General features: G+C 39.6%; 1 protein-coding gene across 2 annotated transcripts; it reads left to right on the top strand.

Annotated features, from left to right (window-relative positions):
• The first annotated feature begins 256 nt into the window (after nucleotides 1–256).
• On the top strand, nucleotides 257–20694 carry sp3.S (Sp3 transcription factor S homeolog). Of its 2 annotated transcripts, NM_001128624.1 has the most exon segments (6): nucleotides 629–811; nucleotides 985–1109; nucleotides 12267–13605; nucleotides 15293–15485; nucleotides 16978–17174; nucleotides 17840–20694. In NM_001128624.1, coding segments are annotated over 6 exon segments (2175 nt in total). In that variant the 5' UTR covers nucleotides 629–804; the 3' UTR covers nucleotides 18154–20694.
• Nucleotides 20695–21202: the final 508 nt, after the last annotated feature.

The raw sequence follows: 21202 nt of genomic DNA, 5'->3' as shown, positions 1-21202 counted from the left end.
TATTCCAGTGTATAGCTGGTTATCCAACTGGCATTGTAGTTCTTTTCTGTGTATTTCCTTTACTTTTACAAATCAAACGTGTTTGTGTATTTCATGTGTGGCCCCAGACAATTTTTCTTTTTTCCAATGTGGCCCTGCGAGCCAAAAGTTTGGACACCCCTGCCTTAAAGCATGGAATCAGTTCCCAGCAGCACATAGTTATAACAGACGTTAGTACTGTGACGTTCACTCGCAAACAATTACACAGACAAGTTCGCCTGTTTGAAACGAATTTTATTGTGACACGTTTATAAAGAAAGTAACAGTACAGCAGTCGCCATCAGATATCCAGCGCCCCACGGCAATTGGAAGGCCCGGCTACTACGCTAGGAACCTAGGCCTTTGCTTATTGTCTACGAAAGTAAACAGAGCGCGCGCACGTCACGCAAACTTCGCAGGAAGCCCGCGCACACTTTAGGGACGGTGGAAAAAAAAAACCAAAATCAAGTGAGCGGCGTACAACTGGGCCAATCGGTGGTCTTTCACGAGACTTCACCAACCAGTCGCAGCGAAGGAGAAGGGCGGGCAGTCGTGCGTGTGACGTCACGCGTCCCCCGTACTGGATGGAAGCCCCACCCTTTGTGTTTCCCGCACCGTCAATCATAATAGGGGGAAAAAAAAATCCCGCGCCTGGCTCTCTCCGTCCGCAGCGCTGCTCGGGATTATTATAATAACTATGGCCCGCGCCTGAATAAACCGAGCGCGGCCCGCCAGTGTGGGGTTTGGTGCGAACTGGGGGTTTTTACTAATCCTGCCACAAACACAATGACCGGTACGTAATCAAGTCCCGCCCGCGGCTAGTAGCTAACGGTGGCCCTAGCGAGTGAGCGTCCGAGCGCCTCAGTGACAGGGATTGGGGTACAGGGACGCGGCGGAGTGGGAAAGCGGTAACTATGGCGCTGTGTTAGCCTTCCATGCTCCGTCATCTCTTGTCTTTGTCCCCAGCTCCGGAGCAGCCCGTCAAACGAGAAGAAATGGCCGCCCTGGAAGTAGACGGTCAGAGTGAATATCTGCAGCAACACGGAGACAGCAGCAGCGCCGGCGATGACAGCGACCAAGGCGGTGGGCAGGTAAGAGCGGGGCCTCAGGCTCAGGCCTTGCGCGCACTAGGCCGGACTCCTCCATCACTACGCGCGGTGTTACGCACATCCGTAGCTCGGGCCGGGCCCCTACCTGGGTGCCAGAAGGGCTCTATAAAGAGGCAAAATAAGCACATTCGGAGCCCCTGCTTCCTGTGTCAGCTCCGGACTAACGGCCACCCACTTGTTTGTTGCTGAACCCGCCCATTGTGGGTAGTCGCTCCGCCGTCAGCTCTGTCCCTGCGTTGCCTGCTGCTGCCGCGGCTCATCGGTGCTTATGAGCTCGGTATGCGCTGGTGGCGGAGCGGTAAGTGATGAGCTTGGGCTGGAGCGGAGACAACCCCCCTAAGGGGAGGGAGGGGAGGACATATGTCCTGTTGTACCCCCCACCTCCTCCGCCGTTCAGCCTCCCACTGCTCCTCCTCCCCTGTGGCCGGCGCTGAAGGGTCACCCCCTTCCCGTTTATCCCTCTGTGCCTCTAAAAAGGCGTGTGGGAAAGCGCCATTAGCAGGAGATAGTCGGGAATGCTGGGATCTTGGGTGTCTGAACTTGTCATGAGTCAACTGCAACTACTTCATTGACCTGCGCTCTGACCCTATCCTGTTCAGTACATCCCTGGGGGCTGGGAGTTGTAGTTCTAGAACGTACATAGCTGTAGCTGGGGGTTTGTGCATGGGTGTTTAGCTTGATACTCCCTGTGCCAGTGATTGATGCCACAACGTTACTGCTGACTGCTATTCAGCATATGCTTCTTGGCATTTACAATCTGAAATTAACCAATTGAGCCTTGCAAACTGCTGTACTGTCTGCCCCCCCTCAATTGTTCAGTATCCCCCCAAATTATTGATCTATAACTTTGAGCAGCTTCACTACTTACTTGATCCATCTTCTAAGTGTTGGCTCGGTTAACTCTACTTACCGGGATCTATTCTCTTACTAGTGAGTGTGTGTTGCACCGCAAGGATTATTAGAGGTTTCTGAATATTTAAATCCATAATAGTGTTCTAAACATCATTCTATTTTTATATTATACATGCCAGATTTTATGCAGTTGTTTATTCGAGTAGTATTTGTTGTCTAATTAACCTAATCAATTCCTATATATAACCTTTTAACAGTGCATCTTTGACATTTCATTGCTGTAATACCCAACCAAGATCTCAGAGGCTGCTGCAATGAGATTTATTGGTTACTTTGTTTTTAGGTTGGTAATATATGGAGCAGCAAGTTTACATATATATAATTACTAGGGATGCACCAAATCCACTATTTTGGATTCGGCCGAACCCCCGAATCCTTTATGAAGTTTTCGGCCGAATCCTAATTTGCATATGCAAATTAGGGGTGGGAAGGGGAACACATTTTTTACTTCCTTGTTTAGTGACAAAAGTCACGCGATTTCCCTCCCTTGCATATGCAAATTCGGTTCGGCCGAATCCTGCTGAAAAAGGCAGAATCCTGGCCAAATCCTGAACCGAATTGCATCCCTAATAATTACTACCCATACTTGAGACATGTTCACTAATTTATGGTCTAGATATTTTAAAAATGGCAGAAAACGTGTTTTAAGCCACGGGCCTAATATAAGTGTGGGTAATACAGCATTACTGTGCATATTAGCTGGCTGTGTTTCATACTGCACGGCTCATTATTAACTTAGGGGCAGATTTATCAAGTGTTTTGGATCAATTAGAAACTAAAGGTGGCCATACACGTGCCGATAAAAGCTGCCGACAGACCGAGTCGGCAGCTTATTGGCCCGTGTATGGGGGCCCCCGACGGGCTTCCCCGATCGAGATCTGGCCGAAAGTCGGCCAGATCTCGATCGGATGGGATTAAAAATCCCGTCGGATCGCGGCCGCATCTGTTCGTTGATGCGGTCCTGCGATCCGACCGCCCGTTTGGCGAACGCTAGGATCCGATCGTTGGGCCCTAGGGCCCACGATCGGATCAGCCCGATATTGCTCACCTCAAGGTGGGCATATCGGAGGGAGATCCGCTCGTTTGGCGACATCGCCAAACGAGCGGATCTATCCGTGTATGGCCACTTTTATTCTCTAGCAGTTTGGAAATGTATATTTTTATATTGAGTTCCTAGGAAAGCATATCCCTGATTCTCTTACATCAGTATTGATTAACTGAATAAGAAGGAGATGTCTCAAACTATTTTGACATTGCCCATAGCCTTCAACATCTGACTAGTCATGATTAAAAGGGTCTGAGATATCGGAGACACTATAGCTGCACATGCATCATGACTGATCAGTAATTATTGTTGATGCATGCGGTTACATGCATTAGTGCCCAAGCTTTTGGTTTATCTATTTGTTGAACTAATTACTAATAAGCACTGTAACATGGATATTTTATATGGTTTTATTTTTAAAAGATCTGATACCGTGAATTGAGTCACCAAAGGAATAGTTTTCATATTCTATTTGCTTTCATGTCCATCACCAAATAATTGCCCATAGTCTCAAACATAGCCATTATCAATAGATCATATTATGGGAGGTCATTAGTAGAAACTAAGCTAGCAGGGCTGCAGTTGTATTAAATATGATACCGATTCAAAGGCTAGTGATGCAGGTCAGAACCGTAGTGCTGAATAGCTGTTAGGAATTGTTTAGGTTGTAAGAGATTTTTAGTGTGTGAACTGATACTGGTTATATGTAATTGATGGATCACAAATCAAAATCAATCACTCTGGAGAACCAAAGCCATCAAACAATTGATTATTAGTTGCACTACATGTTTCGGATCAAACTGATCCTTCCTCAGGTGGAGGTTTTCACCTGAGGAATGATCGGTTAGATCCAAACATGTAGTGCAACTAAATAAATAATCACTTGTTTGATGGCATTGGTTCTCCAGAGTAATTGATTATGATTTGTGAAGACAAGGAAGTGTTGGCAGCTCCTAAACTCTGTTTGATGAACCTGACACAGTGAGAACACAAAGCCTTTTACCTAAACCCTACTGATGTAATTGATGGATCAAATATATAACATAAGGATAGCACACCCAATATTTAAAAGGCAAAAATGTATTCCATCAGAAAATTACACACTTACATATTAGCTTTAGCCCAATAGTGGCCCGCAATTGATGGATCCTCTGTCAATGTAATGACAGCAACATCTAGTTTTGGGTGAGTTGGTTGCTGTTGATTTTAAACTACATCACCTTTCTCAACCCCTTCAGCCTCCTCTTCAGACTCAATTGACTCAATTGACAAAATGTGAACCTGTTGGCTTCCAGTAAGCATGCTCCTCTGCTGTCCTGGCCCCAAAGTGACATAGGCAGTCACAGCAACTGCCAATCCTGTTGCTCGTCTTTACAGTTAACCACCAAGACTTCACATTTTTTCATTTGTGTACAGGGCACTCCTAACATCTGTTTCTCTTCATGCAGGAGTTGGTTGTCAGATATTAATTGACGGTTAGATCCAATATATCTTATGGGGGGGGGCTCCTTTTGCCTAGAACATGTATTCAAGCTCACTCTATTAAAATCACCAGACATTGTGTCTCTACTTGCAGGATTTGTGCAAAAGGCAGTTATTTTGTTAGATTTGGTATGTGATGGAAACAGTTATTTGAGTGAGCTCTAATACATCTGCTAGTAAAGGAAGCCACCTATAAGATTGGATCATTCATCAGACACCCAACTGCTGCAACATAACAGAATGAACCGAAACAGATGCTGAGAGAGGGATAGTGAAGCTAAACTTGATTATTTCAGAAATAATGCAGCATTTTTGATTGATTGTATTTAGAAAGTGTCTTATTTCAGTATGAAGAAGCTTATATTAAATTTTCATTTAAAGAGACATATAGGATAAATGAAAAAAAACATAATTTTGTAGGCAATTATGAGTATATATGGTGTTGCTTTCAAACAGTGCTAAAAATGAATATTATCGTTAAAAATAGCCCCTTTATTGGAACTAGATGTTCTCTGGTCCCTGTCTGTGTTTCAAATGAGGGGTGGGCGTGTCCTAACGGTCGCTGCCAGAAGCACAGTAGGAGGGGGGGACAGCCAATCACAGCCCTGCAGTCACACAAGCACAGACAGGCTTCAGTTCCCTATCAGGTCCTGCTGATTGGTTCCTGTCCTACAGTGCAGTGAACTGAGAGCCAACTGCTCCCCCGCACAGCCTGGGAATTCAGGGAGCAGGAAGTGAAAGAGAAGGGAGGAATTATTAGGGTTTTTGCAGAAATATTCAATAAATCAGCCTGAAACACTACTTTTTTTAAGCACAATTCTTCTTTATCTAAATGAGTATAATGCACTGGTACGTTCTTGTTTTTTACACAAAATGTCTCCTTTAATCAAATAATTAACATTTTTGAAAATGTTATTTTTCTGTGTGTTAATAAAGCAGTACATTGGCCTTGATCCTAACTAGATATATCAAATTCAATAGGACTGTGTCGTCACCATACACATATTTAAAAAAAAATTTTATTCTGATCTCAATTACCGAAAGACCCCTTTAGCTAGAAAACCACAGGTCCCAAGCATTCTGATTAACAGGTCCCATACCTGTACAAACCATTATCTGTCTGCATAATGAAAGATCATTCTGCTTCTTAAGAAGGAAACACTTAAACCTTAGCAAAGAATAATAATCTCCTCAGTGTTAGGTGTCCATTCAAAAAGGTACAGAGCCACAGGGCAGAGTGAAATGCAAGTCGGGAAACATAACTTGGAACAATACAATACATGGGCATGTTGAATTGAGCAACAAGTAGTTCGCATTGCAAATTAATCCAGTTTCCGCTGGCATATACATGCAGTTCAGATTGGAACAGCACCACTAAATTTCTTTAAATTAAAAAATAAAGGCATTTTTAGTTAGAACAAATTTAGTGGTTCTGTCCCAATTCAAACTGAGTACATGTGAAATGCCCATAGGTGCTTACCCTTAGGATACAGAATGCTAGTAAAAAGGATATGCTGAAATTATTATAATGAACCAGCTACCAGCTGTGTTTTATTTTTTTAGCTTGAGCTGCATATTTGTTGCAATAATATAATAAGACATGCTCCGTGCTCATTAGTGAGGGCATGTTATGTAGCTAATTAGGTGGAAGAGGATTATGTTCAGAAGTGAATAGTAGAACAGATGTTATAGCTACTGTGTAAAGTGTTGGCAGACAAGGAACTGACCAGCAAAAGCATTGGTATCCACTTCTAGGTCTGGTGCTGCAAAATTTGATATACTCTTGATTTTGTGGATAGGTATTTTTTATTTACTATATAATATATGTATATGTTATATGGAAAATCATTGTACAGAAAGCTTGGAATTACAGGAAGCCCATCCCCCTTTAAAGGGGTTGTTCACCTTCCAACACTTGTTTCAGTTCATTTGATTTCAGATAGTTCTCAAGAAATACTTTTTTTTTTACAAAATTTTGTATCTGCAACCATTTTTCTGTTATTGAAGTGTAAAGATTCATGCCTTTCTAAAACAGCCGGGGGGGGGTGCTGACTTTGTAAACTTGATACATTTCTTTAGGGGCAGCTGTCATAACGGATACAATAGCTGATAATAACAGATACTGCTGAGTATATATATAAATTAAATGTTACAAATTGTAACAAATGGTGTTTCAAGGCAAGAGATGTGAAAGGACAATATTTACTTAAAGGGATACTGTCATGGGAAAAAAAAATGTTTTCAATCACATCAGTTAATATTGCTGCTTCAGCAGAATTCTGCACTGAAATCCATTTCTCAAAAGAGCAAACAGATTTTTTTTTTATGTATTTAATTTTGAAATCTGACATGGGGCTAGACATATTGACAATTTCCCAGCTGCCCCCAGTCATGTGACTTGTGTTTTGATAAACTTCAGTCACTCTTTTCTGCTGTACTGCAAGTTGGAGTGATATCACCTCTCCCTTTCCCCACCAGCAGCCAAACAAAAGAACAATGGGAAGGTAACCAGATAACAGCTCCCTAACACAAGATAACAGCTCCCTGGTAGATCTAAGAACAGCACTCAATAGTAAAATCCAGGTCCCACTGTGACACATTCAGTTACATTGAGTAGGAGAAACAACAGTCTGCCAGAAAGCAGTTCCATCCTAAAGTGCTAGCTCTTTCTGAAAGCACATGACCAGGCAAGATGTCCTAAAATGGCTTCCTACACACCAATATTACAACTAAAAAAATACACTTGCTGGTTCAGGAATGACATTTTGTAGAGTGAATTATTTGCAGTGTAAACAGTGTAATTTAGAAATAAAAACGACACCATAAAAATCATGACGGAATCCCTTTATATATACTAGTTTGGTAAGATTTTTTAATATGCCATATAGTTTATATCAAATTGTCTGTTGCTAAGTTTTCAATTTGGGCGGTATATCATTCCTTTATGAATGACGTAAATATCCCATATCTGAAAAGCCCCAGGTCCAAGCATTCCAGATAATAGATCCCAACTATAAGTTATCTTGGTGTAAAATAAGTAAACTATGGGACTCTTTCCATAGCTGCAAACATTAACTTTTTACCTTTCCTCGTGTTTTTTCGGGCTAGCTGTGCTGACATTCTTTGCACACCAATATCTGCTTGGCCACACCACTAAAGGTTTAGTTGGTTTTAGAAACTGAAGGTATGCATATGTGTCATTTGACACTTTTTTTTGTTGTGACCATGGGTCAAAGATGACCTTTTTCTGCCTTGAGTAGTATTGCTTCAGACAGATGTTGACAGGGAATTCTGGGAGGCCGCCTGAAGCACTAGTAAGAGGTTGGGAAGACTTTAGCATTATACGATGTCAATCTTTTGTTTAAATGAACAGTTACACCAAAAAAATAAGTGTTTTAATAAGTATAAACAAGCTACTGTATAACGAAGGGGGCAGCCATTCAAAGATGAAAAAGGAGAAAAGCCACAGGTTACACAGCAGATAACAGATAAGCTCTGCAGTATACAATGGGATTCTTCAGAATTTATCTGTCTACCTTGAATCCTGTGATTGAATGGCTATACAGCAGCGTGTTTATATAAACTATAGTAGTGTTTCTGAAGCAAACACCAGTTTTACCACTGCACAGCAACTGTATATTATACTGAAAGAAATATACAGATGACTGGGGAATGGTAGCTGTGCTCTCAATCTCAGTGAAACACCCCCACTCCAGGTGTGGAAACTTGACCAATTATTTAGGAAGCTGAGAGGAAGCAATCAAGGCAGAGCTTGCTGCTAAGTGTTCTTGCCCGAAACATGTTGTGTGCAATAAAGAACACTTAGCAGCAAGTTCTGCCTTGATTACTTTCTCTCAGCTTCCTAAATAATTGAACAGTACATTATACATTAGTACATTATATTTCTTTAAATTCCTTTAAAACATTTTTTGGTGTTACAGTTCTTTTAATTTGTCTTTAGCAAGTCCCTATTGCAATATATGTATTTTGACATGGATTATTGTAAACTAATGATTTTTGCATTGTTCAGTGGTTACCATTTGCACAATCTCCTGTAACTCTCCAAGAGCTCATCAGCATGTACATGGGAGCAGTGCTAGTTTTGCACATGCTCTGTCCCATCCTTTGCATGTCCTGATTTGCACTGCCAGCCAGTACCCCTCATGCTATGCTAATGAGTAAAGAGCAGGCATCACTCATCCTACACTGAGCTTTTGGAATGAAAACCACCAATGAACTTTCATAAGGGATGACTTGTTAATCACGGGCAGGGTGCAATAAGCAGGGGGCTGGCACAAAGATGTCCCTGCTATGCATAAATCCCCTAATGTGGGCATCATTCAGATTAGGGGGTCAGGGAGATTTTTGTGCCCACAACTTTTGCATTATAAATGACCCAGAACTAAAGCTTAACTAAAGTAGGCTAGAAATGTTGTACATTATATTTAAGGCTTCTGTACCAGCCCAGGGCATCCACAGCCATTTAGCAGGGAAGATCTGTGCCTTTGAAGATGCTCCAGTAGCTCCCCAATTTCTCTTCTGCTGATTCACTGCACATGCTCTGTGCTGCTGTCACTTACTGAGCTTAGGGACCGATTTAAAATATACAGTACACATAGAATATAAATGTCACAATATAAGTCTGTTAATACAGATAATTACTACATTGCAGCACAGAGACCTGTACAGTTAGCATCAGAATTTAATAATCTGCCCTGCAGCATCAGTTTATATTACAGGCCCAACCTCATTTTCTGATGGATAATTTTGCAATAACCCCTAAGCTTAAAATGTGCCAGCCTAAAGTTTCAGCTTCTCAACAGCTACTCAGAACCCACTGAGCATGTGAATGTCACTGGCTCTTTCCAAGAAGGACCCCTGTGACAAGTTTGAAGTCCTGGATTATTGCTACTATTGAAAAGCTGAAACTTTAGGCTGGCATATTTTTAACCATATTCATTTTAAGGGTATATTTCTCCTTTAGGACTAATGGCACATCATGTACCTCTATGGAAAATGCAGATAGAGGCCAAAAGTGCAGATGTGCCTTTGTGGAGTTTTTTCCTCTAAGGGGTAAAACTAGTTGTTAGCTATTAGCCTGAGCATTTTAAATGACTAGCAGATAGCTATGATTCATTGTCATTGCATGTAGGACCCGACTAGTGTTCACTTCCATTTATAGTCGTGTGGCTTGTACTGTAGAATAATGGAATATAGAAGGAAACCTGCTTACACCAGCTTGATTTAGCTACAATTTCTCATGTGTCAAAGGCCTAAAAAGCAGTCAGTTAAAAATGTTGTCTTGTAGGTGGTTTTACCCTTTCTTTGCTAGGTTTCTTTTATGATCCTTTAAGGGATCTTGTCCTGATTTGTATGGTGTAGTTTTTATTTCTAAATTACACTGTTTACACTGCAAATAATTTACTCTACTAAGTAAAATTTAATTCCTAAGTGTATTTTTTTAGTTGTAATATTGGTGTGTAGGCAGCCATCTCAGGTCATTTTGCCTGGTCATGTGCTTTCAGAAAGAACCAGCACTTCAGGATGGAACAGCTTTCTGACAGGCTGTTGTTTCTCCTACTCAATGTAATTGAGTGAGTCGCAGTGGGACATAGGTTTTTACTATTGAGTGCTGTTATCTGGTTACCTTCCCATTGCTCTGTTGATAGGCTGCTGGGGGGGGATAAGGGAGGGGCTGATATCACTCCAACTTGCAGTGAAGAGTGACTGAAGTTTATCAGAGCACAAGTCACATGACTGGGGCACCTGGGAAACTGACAATATGTCTAGCCCCATGTCGGATTAAATATAAAAAACATTTGTTTGCTCTTTTTAAAAATGTTTTTTAGTGCAGAATTCTGCTGGAGCAGCACTATGTAAAAAAAAAATGTTTTCCCGTGACTGTATCGCTTTAAAGGTTAATGGACACTGCAGGACATGTTTACTGTGTATTCTCCATTTAGAGGAAAACTATTGTATAAAATGTTTCTTTTCATAAGTTTCATCTCATGGAACATTCTGAATATAATCCATTTGAAATTATATACTGTTTGTGAAAGTTGTTCTTCACTATCTTCCTCTCTACACGCAGACTTTGTGTTTGATTATAATAAATCATCTGGACCAGTGATCCTCAACTTTTTCCCTCTGTAAGCCATGTCCAGATTTAAAAGTTCCTAGCAAAGTGAATAAATAACATCTGTGATCGGCAAGTTGGTGGTCCCATGTGCACTGCTTTTAAAGGAACAGTTCAGTGTGAAAATAAAAACTGGGTAAATAGGCTGTGCAAAATAAATAAAAAATGTTTCTAATATAGTTAGTTATTCCAAAATGGAGTGACTGGGTGTCTAACAGAACTTAAAAGAGCACAACTTCCTTATTTTCAGCTCTCTAACTCTGAGTTAGTCAGCGACTTGAAGGGGGGCACATGGGACATATCTGTTTAGTGAGTTTGCAATCGATCCTCAGCATTCAGCTTAGATTCAAAAGCAACAGACATGACCCATGTGGCCCCCCCTCAAGTCTCTGATTGGTTACTGCCTGGTTACCAATCGGTGGAAACCAAAAGAGAGGAAGTAGAGTTCTGGCTATTATGTTAGACTTCCAGTCACTACAGCCTTTATACATTACATTTTTGGCTAAGTAACTGTATTAGAAACATTTTTTATTTTGCACAGTTTTTATTTTTACACAGAACAATTCCTTTACGCACACTGGGAGCAATATCAACAGGGGTGATAAGCAAGTTGTTGCTTGCAGGCCACCAGTAGGGTATTGCTGATCTAGGCAAAGCTAGCATTTATCTGTTACAAAACTGCATTGTGGGGAGCATACAGTATATGGCTGAATCACTCTGTTTAGGATATAGGCTGCCATACCATTAGATCACATAAAACTCTTAACTTTTTTTAAAGCAAACACATTTTTCATATATTTTAGGAGTAGGGTGCATATAATGGTTTCTAAACCTTTGTCCACCCTGGATTTCTCCTTTTTAAGTCTATGTCACAGCATTAACCATGCAGGTAATGTTAGGCCTAATGCATCTCTACAATGTGAATGCCAATTGTGCTGGAACAATTAAAGCAACATGGTAGTGTCAGCATACCAATATTCTGACCATGCAGTTGGGGGCATTGCACGACTACTCCATAAGTTTGTTGCTATGAGTAGAAACTCACCTGATTACACAGTCCACTTTCCAACTGATAATGATTTCAGAGTAGTCTGTGAGACCTTGTGCATGATTTTATATGTCAGCTGTTGCTCCATCAATAATATAGGCTTGGCATAGCATGAAATCTATTGAAATTCTATAACACCCCAGTGTGTAGTGGACACAAACATTGATGGGTCTTAGGCTTTGTTAAATTCTGCATTTGATGTGTCTGCAGCGTTGTCCGTGTTTCTGAAAGTGACTCCAAAGATAGGTTGCAAATGAAAACACCCCTTAGCAGAGAGTGTTGCAGTTGATAAAAATGGATGAGTAAATGGTGCAAATGACTGGGCAAGGGATAAATATAAAAGCCCTTAACAAAATAACAAGTTATAAAAAAAAAAAACCATTTTATTTTGTTAAGCATTTTCAGCCTGAAATGAACTATGTATAACCACTTATATTTAACCAAAAGATGTGTATTAATAAACATTTTAGATTTATACTTTGTTCATTCATCACATTTTTTTCTTTCTGTTTCCAGACAGAGGATTTGGCATCAGTGCAGATTTCAGGAGGCCCAAATAGATGGGAAGTATTGACTCCTGCACAGGCTGCTTTAAAAGATGAAGCTGGAAACATTGTACAGATTCCAGGTGGTGCTACAGTAACATCAAGTGGACAGTATGTTCTGCCAATTCAGACTCTGCAAAACCAACATTTGTTTTCTGTAGCACCAGGATCAGACACTGCTAATGGTACTTTGTCTAATGTCCAATATCAAGTAATACCACAGCTCCAGACATCTGATGGACAACAAGTCCAGCTTGGCTTCACCACTTCCTCTGATAATGGAGGCCTGGACCAGGATGGTGGTCAAATTCAGTTAATTCCTGGAAACCATTCAGGGAGTCTTTTGTCCTCAAGCTCAAACATATTAACACAATCTGGTCAAATTCAGCAGATTCAGGGGGTAACCATTGGGGGTACATCCTATGCTGGCCAAACACAAGTTGTTGCGAACGTCCCTCTTGGACTACCTGGTAACATTACCTTTGTTCCCATAAATAGTGTTGACCTTGATTCTTTAGGTCTGACAGGCAGCACTGAAGCCATGACCGCAGGCCTTACTGCGGATGGACATTTGATAAGTGGACAAGGTATAGAAAACTCTGATAATTCAGAAAGGACTGCAGAACATGAACATGTTTCTCCTGATGGTGGGGATCTCAACTCAGATACAGATTTGTTTGTGCCAACATCGTCTTCATCTCAGCTTCCTGTTACTATTGATGGGACAGGAATGCTTCAGCAAAATGTAAACAGTTTGACTGACAGTCCAAGTGGGCACATGCAAACATCTGAACTCCATGGAAATTACATCCAGACATCAATGACTGATGAGTCACAGAATATTCAGGTTTCCACCTCGCAGCCAATGGTACAGCAGATTCAACTTCATGATAGTCAGCCTACCAGTCAAGCCCAACTTGTGCAGAGCATTGCACAGCAGGCAATCCAAGCTGTTCAGGGTGGAGCTCAAGGTTTATCTTCCCAAGCTTTGCAAAACCTCCAGTTGCAGCTTAACCCAGGAACATTCTTAATTCAGGCTCAAACAGTGACTCCTTCTGGCCAGATTGCTTGGCAGACATTTCAAGTTCAAGGCGTGCAGAACTTGCAAAATTTACAGATTCCAAATTCTTCTGCGCAACAGATAACCTTGACACCTGTGCAAACTCTCACACTCGGCCAAGTTTCAGGAGGGGGTACTCCTGTTAGTTTGAATGCTGGCCAGTTGCCAAATCTACAGACTGTTACAGTTAACTCTGTTGATGCAGCTGGAATACAGTTGCATCATAGTGAAAACTCTGACAGCCCTACAGGTGAGTTTAACTTTATCATATCTAGTTTAAAGGGATTCTGTCATGATTTTTATGATGTTTTTATTTCTAAATTGCACTGTTTACACTGCAAATAATTCACTCTACAATATAAAATTTAATTCCTTAAACCAACAAGTGTATTTTTTTTAGTTGTAATATTGGTGTGTAGGCAGACATATGGGGTAATTTTGACTAGTCATGTGCTTTCAGAAATAGCCAGCACTTTAGGATAGAACTGATTTCTGGCAGGCTGTTGTTTCTCCTACTCAATGTAACTGAATGTGTCGCAGTGGGACCTGGATTTTACTATTGAATGCTGTTCTTAGATCTGCCAGGCAGCTGTTATCTTGTGTTAGGGAGCTGCTATCTAGTTACCTTCCCATTGTTCTGTTGTTAGTAGTGATGCATCGAATCCACTATTTTGGATAGGGCTGAACCCCCAAATCCTTTGCGAAATATTCTGCCGAGTACCGAACCGAATCCTAATTATGTTCATACCTCTACCTTCACTTCCATTTGCTGCTAATCATCTTGAAATAAGAGCAATATTATTAACCTTGTATCTTGACGCTACTTGGAGAATAGGAAGCAGTTGGTCTGTGGTTTTTACTGTACACTGTTGCTTGCTCCATTATGCAATACTGTACAGCTATAACAAAATACATAACAGGCACTTCAGTGTTCTTGCTACAGGCTTGGGAGTCAGGAGAGAGGCTGGAGAGGGGAAAACTGTTAAAATTAAGCATTACACATTGTTAATAAGATTATATTTGCAGAATACTTTTTGATATGCCATGAGTCACATAAATAGGGATTGTATTGGAAATGTATTGAAAGCATATTATTGTAATTCATTTTTTTATTTTTTTTTTTATCCGTGTTCTCTTTAACAAGCCCACTTATCGTCTACTGCATGTGTCTGAAGTTTATGGATATGGAAGTGCTTATGGAGGTGATCTGACCTCATTGATAGATCTATTAGTATGCAGAATACATTTTCAACCATCAGCCTTCGTTATTGTTTTCATAGTTAACCGAGGTGTCTTGCTTCCCATGCTTTTCCCCTTCCCTGTGTAGTTCAGAAGGGGGAGACACTTTAAATCCACCACATGTATAGTTCTTTAGAAAATCTCTGCAAGTGCATTTGCTTGTCAGGTGAATATCACTTGTAGATGTAGCTAACACAAGAAATGGGTGAGAACCTACAGCCCTGGGTTGTTAGTACTTTCTGTGGCATGAAAATAATTAAAAATTTATTTACCTAATTTCCCCTGAGTCTCTTCTGGTGATAAGTGCTTGGTGTTGGCTGGAGGGGTCGGCGCCTCTCCCAGCAGTATCTGTAGAAAAGATTAGCCAAACAGCACAGGCTGGTGTAGCGGGGATCTCCCCTGCACGTTTATTTTGTCAAGTGATGTAACGTTTCGGGGGCGTGCCCCTTCATCATCTGATGAAGGGGCACGCCCCCGAAACGTTACATCACTTGACGAAATAAACGTGCAGGGGAGATCCCCGCTACACCAGCCTGTGCTGTTTGGCTAATCTTTTCTACATGAAAATAATTAAAGCCAGACATTGCCTACTGTTTGCATGCATCTGTTTTACTATATTCACCATTTTAAAATGTCAGAAGTTATGATACTTAATTTTACCAAGTGGCCTAAGCACAAATGTTTTGTTTTGTTCTCAGCTATAAGGATTAAAGAGGAAGAACCTGATCCAGACGAATGGCAACTTCTTGGTGACTCTACTGTGAATACCAATGATTTAACACATTTGAGAGTCCAGGTTGTTGATGATGAGCTGGACCAACCAAACCAAGAGGGAAAAAGACTGAGAAGAGTAGCTTGCACTTGCCCTAATTGCAAAGATGGTGCTGGAAGGTATGAACAAACTGCAAATTTTCTGTATTGCCACGCAGTTTAAACCTTTGTAGCAGTGAAACTTTAGATTGTACTTCCAAGTGATATCTAATTTGGTTGTTTTGACAAGTACCAAAGGTAGCTATACACAGACAGATACATTTTCTGCCCCTTAAAGGAGAAGGAAACCCCCTGGGTGCAAAAATCCCTGCCCCCTCCTCCACCTTGGCCTACCTGTCCTCCTGGGCAAATGCCCCTAACTTGTTACTCACCTCTCTGCGCAGGTCCTCTCCACGGAGTTCACAGGAGCCATCTTCTCCCAAGCGGTCTTCTTCCTGGATTAATCGGCATCTTCGGGCGCATTTACCGGTACGGATCTACTGCGCATTCGCTGAATGTCACGATGTGAAAGCGGAAAACCTTGTGACTTTTGGCGCATGCGCAGTAGATCCGTACAGGTAAATGCTCCTACTGCGCATGCGCCAAAAACGCCGGTCAAAGCAGGAAGAAGACCGCTTGGGAGAAGATGGCGTCTGTGAACTCCATGGACAGGACCTGCGCAGAGGGGTAACAAGTTAGGGGCATTTGCCCGGTGGGACAGGTAGGCCAGGAGGGAGGGGGGCAACATGGGAGGGTTTTTGTGGCCAGGGAATTTCCTTCTCCTTTAAGACAGACTTCTGTGTATGAGAGCGACTGAGTGATAGGTTTCTGAACATTTGGCAAAATATAGATTGGACAAGAATAAAAACCCTCTTGACTGAGCGCTTCCTTGGCGTATTTATTATGTTTTTTGGTGGGTCTGCATAGGCTCCCGGTATGATCTGATTATTGGCCTAACTTGTGTGTGACTAAATTGGAAAGAGTGGTATTTATGGTGAATGTAAGACAGTTTAGATTTTTTTGTCAAATAGCTGAAGTTGCCAGTGCACTTTATTGGCAAGAGATGTGGCTGTGTGTTTAAAAGTGTCATTCTCTGATATTGAGATCAGCTAATTCTACCCAACCTTTTATCTAAACCCAATGACCTGATGACATCAGCACAGAGACACTATAATAATGGTCCATTGTTAGATTTAGCTATAAGAACTGTGATTAACTCGGTAATGCCGTTTAACCTGAAAAAAGTGGTCTATATATAATAATGTACAGCTAGGAGACCTGTTATCCAGAATGCTCAGAACCTGGAGCTTTCCAGATAAGCAGTATTTCCCTATTTTAGATCACCATACTGTAAGCCTACAAAAAAATAATACGCATCAAATAAACCCAGTAGGATTCTTTTGCCACCAATTTGGATCCATGATGTCTTAATAATAAAACTACCTAGTACTAATTCAGCTTCTGCAAGCCACTGTTTTGCTATTCTCTTTATGACTCAACAAGAATGGTATCCTCCATTGACAGTGAAAGAAATGTGCAAATCTCCATGTGGAGTTAACCTACACCAGTATAATTATCCTTACCATTTTGTATTTCCTGATGTCAAGGCAAACCTATCACAATTTCTTCTTAGGGGCACCAACCTTGGAAAAAAGAAACAGCACATTTGTCACATCCCAGGATGTGGCAAAGTTTATGGAAAAACTTCACATCTGAGAGCCCATCTTCGCTGGCATTCAGGGGAACGTCCTTTTGTTTGTACTTGGATGTTTTGTGGTAAGCGGTTTACTCGAAGCGATGAGTTACAGCGGCATAGAAGAACGCATACTGGTGAGCATTTTTTTTGCCATTTCTTTAAAATTTTATTAAAATTAATATCATTGTTAACTTGATTAATATTTTTATTCCTCGAATACCGTCCCCTAGGTCTTTCTCCATTGAACATTTATTCATGTAGTTTGATATAGGTGAAAGTAAACACCTTTAATACTTACACCTACTGGGAACTGGCAACGCAATAGGTGGTGTATAAAAGTTTCTCTAGATTCTAAAGGCCCACCAGAAAATAATTCTTTGTTGCTAGTTTGACCTAGATCATTGTAGGACTTGTTCAGATCTGCATGTCTATACTGACTACAGCATGACCAGGTACTAGCAGACATTGACTAACATTGAAGCTTTATGCCAGTGCTTTTGCATGTAAAGTGACCAGAACTACACCATGGTGCCATTCTAGTATGACTGGTCATATTTGATCTAGTTAAGTTACAGATGTCCGAAACAGACCCAGAAATGTGTCAAAGTAATGGATGTTTGTGTGCAGCAAGGTTTTCTACCAGTAAAATTTGAAGTGAAAATGTCGGGTATCAAAAAAAAAAAAAAAAATGCTGATAAGGCTTCAGAATGACATGCAATAATGATACATTCTATAAGTCCATAATATACTCTAACTATATAAAATGTAAACAATAACAAATATTTTGTTATCTTTGCAGGTGAAAAGAAGTTTGTCTGCCCTGAGTGTTCCAAACGTTTTATGAGAAGTGACCACCTTGCCAAACACATTAAGACACATCAGAATAAGAAAGGCATTCACGCCAGCAGTTCAGTTCTGGCATCAATAGAAGCAAAGCCTGAAGATACCTTGATAACTACAGACGGAACAACCTTAATCCTTGCAAACATTCAGCAGGGTTCCATATCTGGCATAGGAACTATAAATACTGGCACCAGCAATCAAGATCTCCTTTCCAATTCCGAGATCCCTTTACAACTTGTTGCAGTTTCCGGAAATGAGACAATTGAGTAATGATCCCACGACACCTATTAATGTTGGTTATTTTTATACATTAGTGAGATAAAGAAACCTTGTTCTTGAGTTCTTAGATATCTTTTTATTGATGTGCAAACTTTTTTTGATTGAAAGTAACTTGGTTATATATGACACTGAAATGCCTTACTTTGTATGCTATTCCATAAGTTTGATGAAAAGGTAAAATGTGCATGGCTTTTGTAGGTACTTTTGGAATCTAGTACAGATGATCTAATTTTACCATGATACATACAAGTATAAATAATGTTGACAGATGGAAATGATAGTCTAACCAAATGCATCAATCCAGTGTGGTTTAGTGTAAAAAAAAAGACAACCCAAAAATTAAAAAAAAAAAATACAAAAAGAAACAGAAAAAAATGAAGAACATGTTGGTATTTATCTATTGTAAGATAACAAAGTTGATGGGTGAAAAAGACGTTATGATAATGAAATTTTGTAATTTTCTCAATGACTGGAATTTTTTAAGTATGCATAACTGACAAATCACGTTTCCCAGCAAATACTATGTAGACTTGGCTTTATCTTCATTCACCAACTTATCAGTTAACAGTCAAAATATATATATATTTTTTTTTTTTAAAATTAGGTAAAAACTGTACACCGTTTTAAGCATTTTTCTTGTAAAAATATACAGCAAGGTTTTAACATGGAACTGTAGGCAACGGCTGCTGTCTAAGAATGTTTTGAAAAGCCATGTGCAAGATTTCATTTGCCAAAACATGATCTTGTTCAAATTGTTTGTCCTGACGGCAATATATAACCATTGTTGAAAGTAGGTTTAAAAGAATTTCAAGTGGTTTAATGTTATGACTTAAGCACCCACTTTATGAACACTGGTGGACCAAAAATGATTGTGAACTGTGTTTAGCACATCTTCCTTTCAATCTTGTGTGTATCCAACAGCTTCAAACCCTTCATTGTAAATTCATTGTAAATGAACAAGTAAAGCGTTTGCAAACATGATTTTTATCTTTCCATAGTCAAACCACAAGGCATACAAATCCTAGTCCTGGGTACTGGGGAGATATACATGGGTGTTTATTTTATTTTCCTTTCATTTAGTTTTGTGAATCGGCATTTAAACACCTTTTTTTTTTCTTTATCCTATTTTCTTTGTTTTGTTGCTTCTACCCATTAAAAATTGTATGTATCGAATACATTTACCTGATAAATATGTATATTTTTTTTTTATTACGTGGCTGTATTTTCGTTTTATTTTTTAATTGTTTATATTTGCAACAATAGAAAAGTGTAAAAAAAAAAAAAATTTTACAAAGTTACATTGCAGGAATGTAAGTGCTATTCCATTTTTCTAAGACGTAGTAGAAATAAAAGAAAATAAACTGCAGCGGCTCCCAACAGTTCACCTAGTTGCAGGCTTTGTTTGGGTCTCTGTTATTCCTACCACCTCAGATTTAAAAAAAATAAAAGCTACCTTGAAGTCTATGTTCCAAATGTATTATAACAGTGTGGTAGTTAATAAAACACTATTTTCTTTCTTTTGACTTGCTGTTTTGCTATTCATTATCAGATAAAGAGAGATGCACCCTTTCCTTGCAAAGTTAAATGCAGGTAATTATTGTATATATTTTATTCATGAGCGACATTTATGGAGGGGACCTCCCACATATATTTTAATCCTTTTACGTGCAGCTGCATCTTATCACAATGAGATATTAACAAATAAAAAAATCTTGCATTTTTATCTATATATATATATATATATATATATATCTTTGAGCAGGAATCGCTCAATGGCCTCAAATCAACAGAAGCCGCGAATACATTTTGGGTTTACTGTAAATAGTTACAGGCTAAATATAAAGTATTTTGACCACTTGTCTCTCTTTACCAATGTTTATGATTGGAAGATGAATACTGTATCATAGATGGGTTGCTTATATGGTTAAAATTCTTGTTTTATGCATTAACGTCCATTTCATAGATAAAATGAAAGACTGATGAGATTTTGGGGGGTTTTTTTCTTTTTTAAATCCATTTAAACGAATTTGTAATGTTTTTTTGTCACTTGTAGATGATTTTATTGCATAGATTGGAGAAAGTGTTTTGTGTTCTATGTTTATGCTTCAGTATGGTTCTTAATCCTAGATGGCTGTATTTTAAGCATGTTCCTATAACTAGCTCACTTAAAATGTTTGTTTGTTGCCACAAGAGAGACCACTTCGGTATCACAAATGCAACGTTAAATGTTTTTTTCACTTTTTATTGGGCTCTTCCTACCCTGCTGTTCAAATTTCCTATATAATACAATAATGATTGTTAATGTCCAACTTTGTTTTTGTTTTTTGAAAGCCAGATTTTTATTTACCTCTCTTAGGTTTATCAGCTTTCTGGGTCTTTTTATGAAGAACATCATTTCAACAGGAATCTACAACTTTTGATATTATGCAGCCCTATTGCAGGCAAGCACCTTACCATATATATCTGTAACTGCAACAACCATTGTACAGTTGTATGTAATATTAAATGTTACGGCTTGTTCACAAAGCATTATAAACTTTGTTGGTTTACTTTTTATATCATACGCTCAATGCATGTTTATTAAATTGGTTAAATATTTTCTTCTATAAACTACCAGGCCTTTAGGCATAGAAACAAATATTTCCAAAAACTTTTTTTTTTAAATACCTTCTGAATATGGTACATTTCTGTAAAATGCATATAGCTGGATTTTTTTTTTGCTTAGGTAGATGTAAAATAAAGAACATAACCCTAAAGCTGTAAAAATCTGTAAACTTTTTGTTTTGTTCAAATTACCTATTTGGTTGTTAATCCTAAAACACGTGAAAGGAGGGTACAGTTATACTAAACATGAACAGGTTGTACCATATACAAATTAAATGTTTGGATTTACCACCGAAATGAAACCCAAGTGAGCAAAATGACATCCCTAGAGTTCCTTACAGAGCACGTGTCCAGGCCATTACTGCGCTCTACATCTTTGGCCATTTTCAACAGGGTACACAGAGGAGTGTGGTTTCTCAATGCCTACCAAGTACAG

Source organism: Xenopus laevis, chromosome 9_10S (assembly GCF_017654675.1).
Source record: "Xenopus laevis strain J_2021 chromosome 9_10S, Xenopus_laevis_v10.1, whole genome shotgun sequence".
NCBI classification, from domain to species: Eukaryota; Metazoa; Chordata; class Amphibia; order Anura; family Pipidae; genus Xenopus; species Xenopus laevis.
This window is presented reverse-complemented; position numbering and strand designations above follow the sequence as displayed.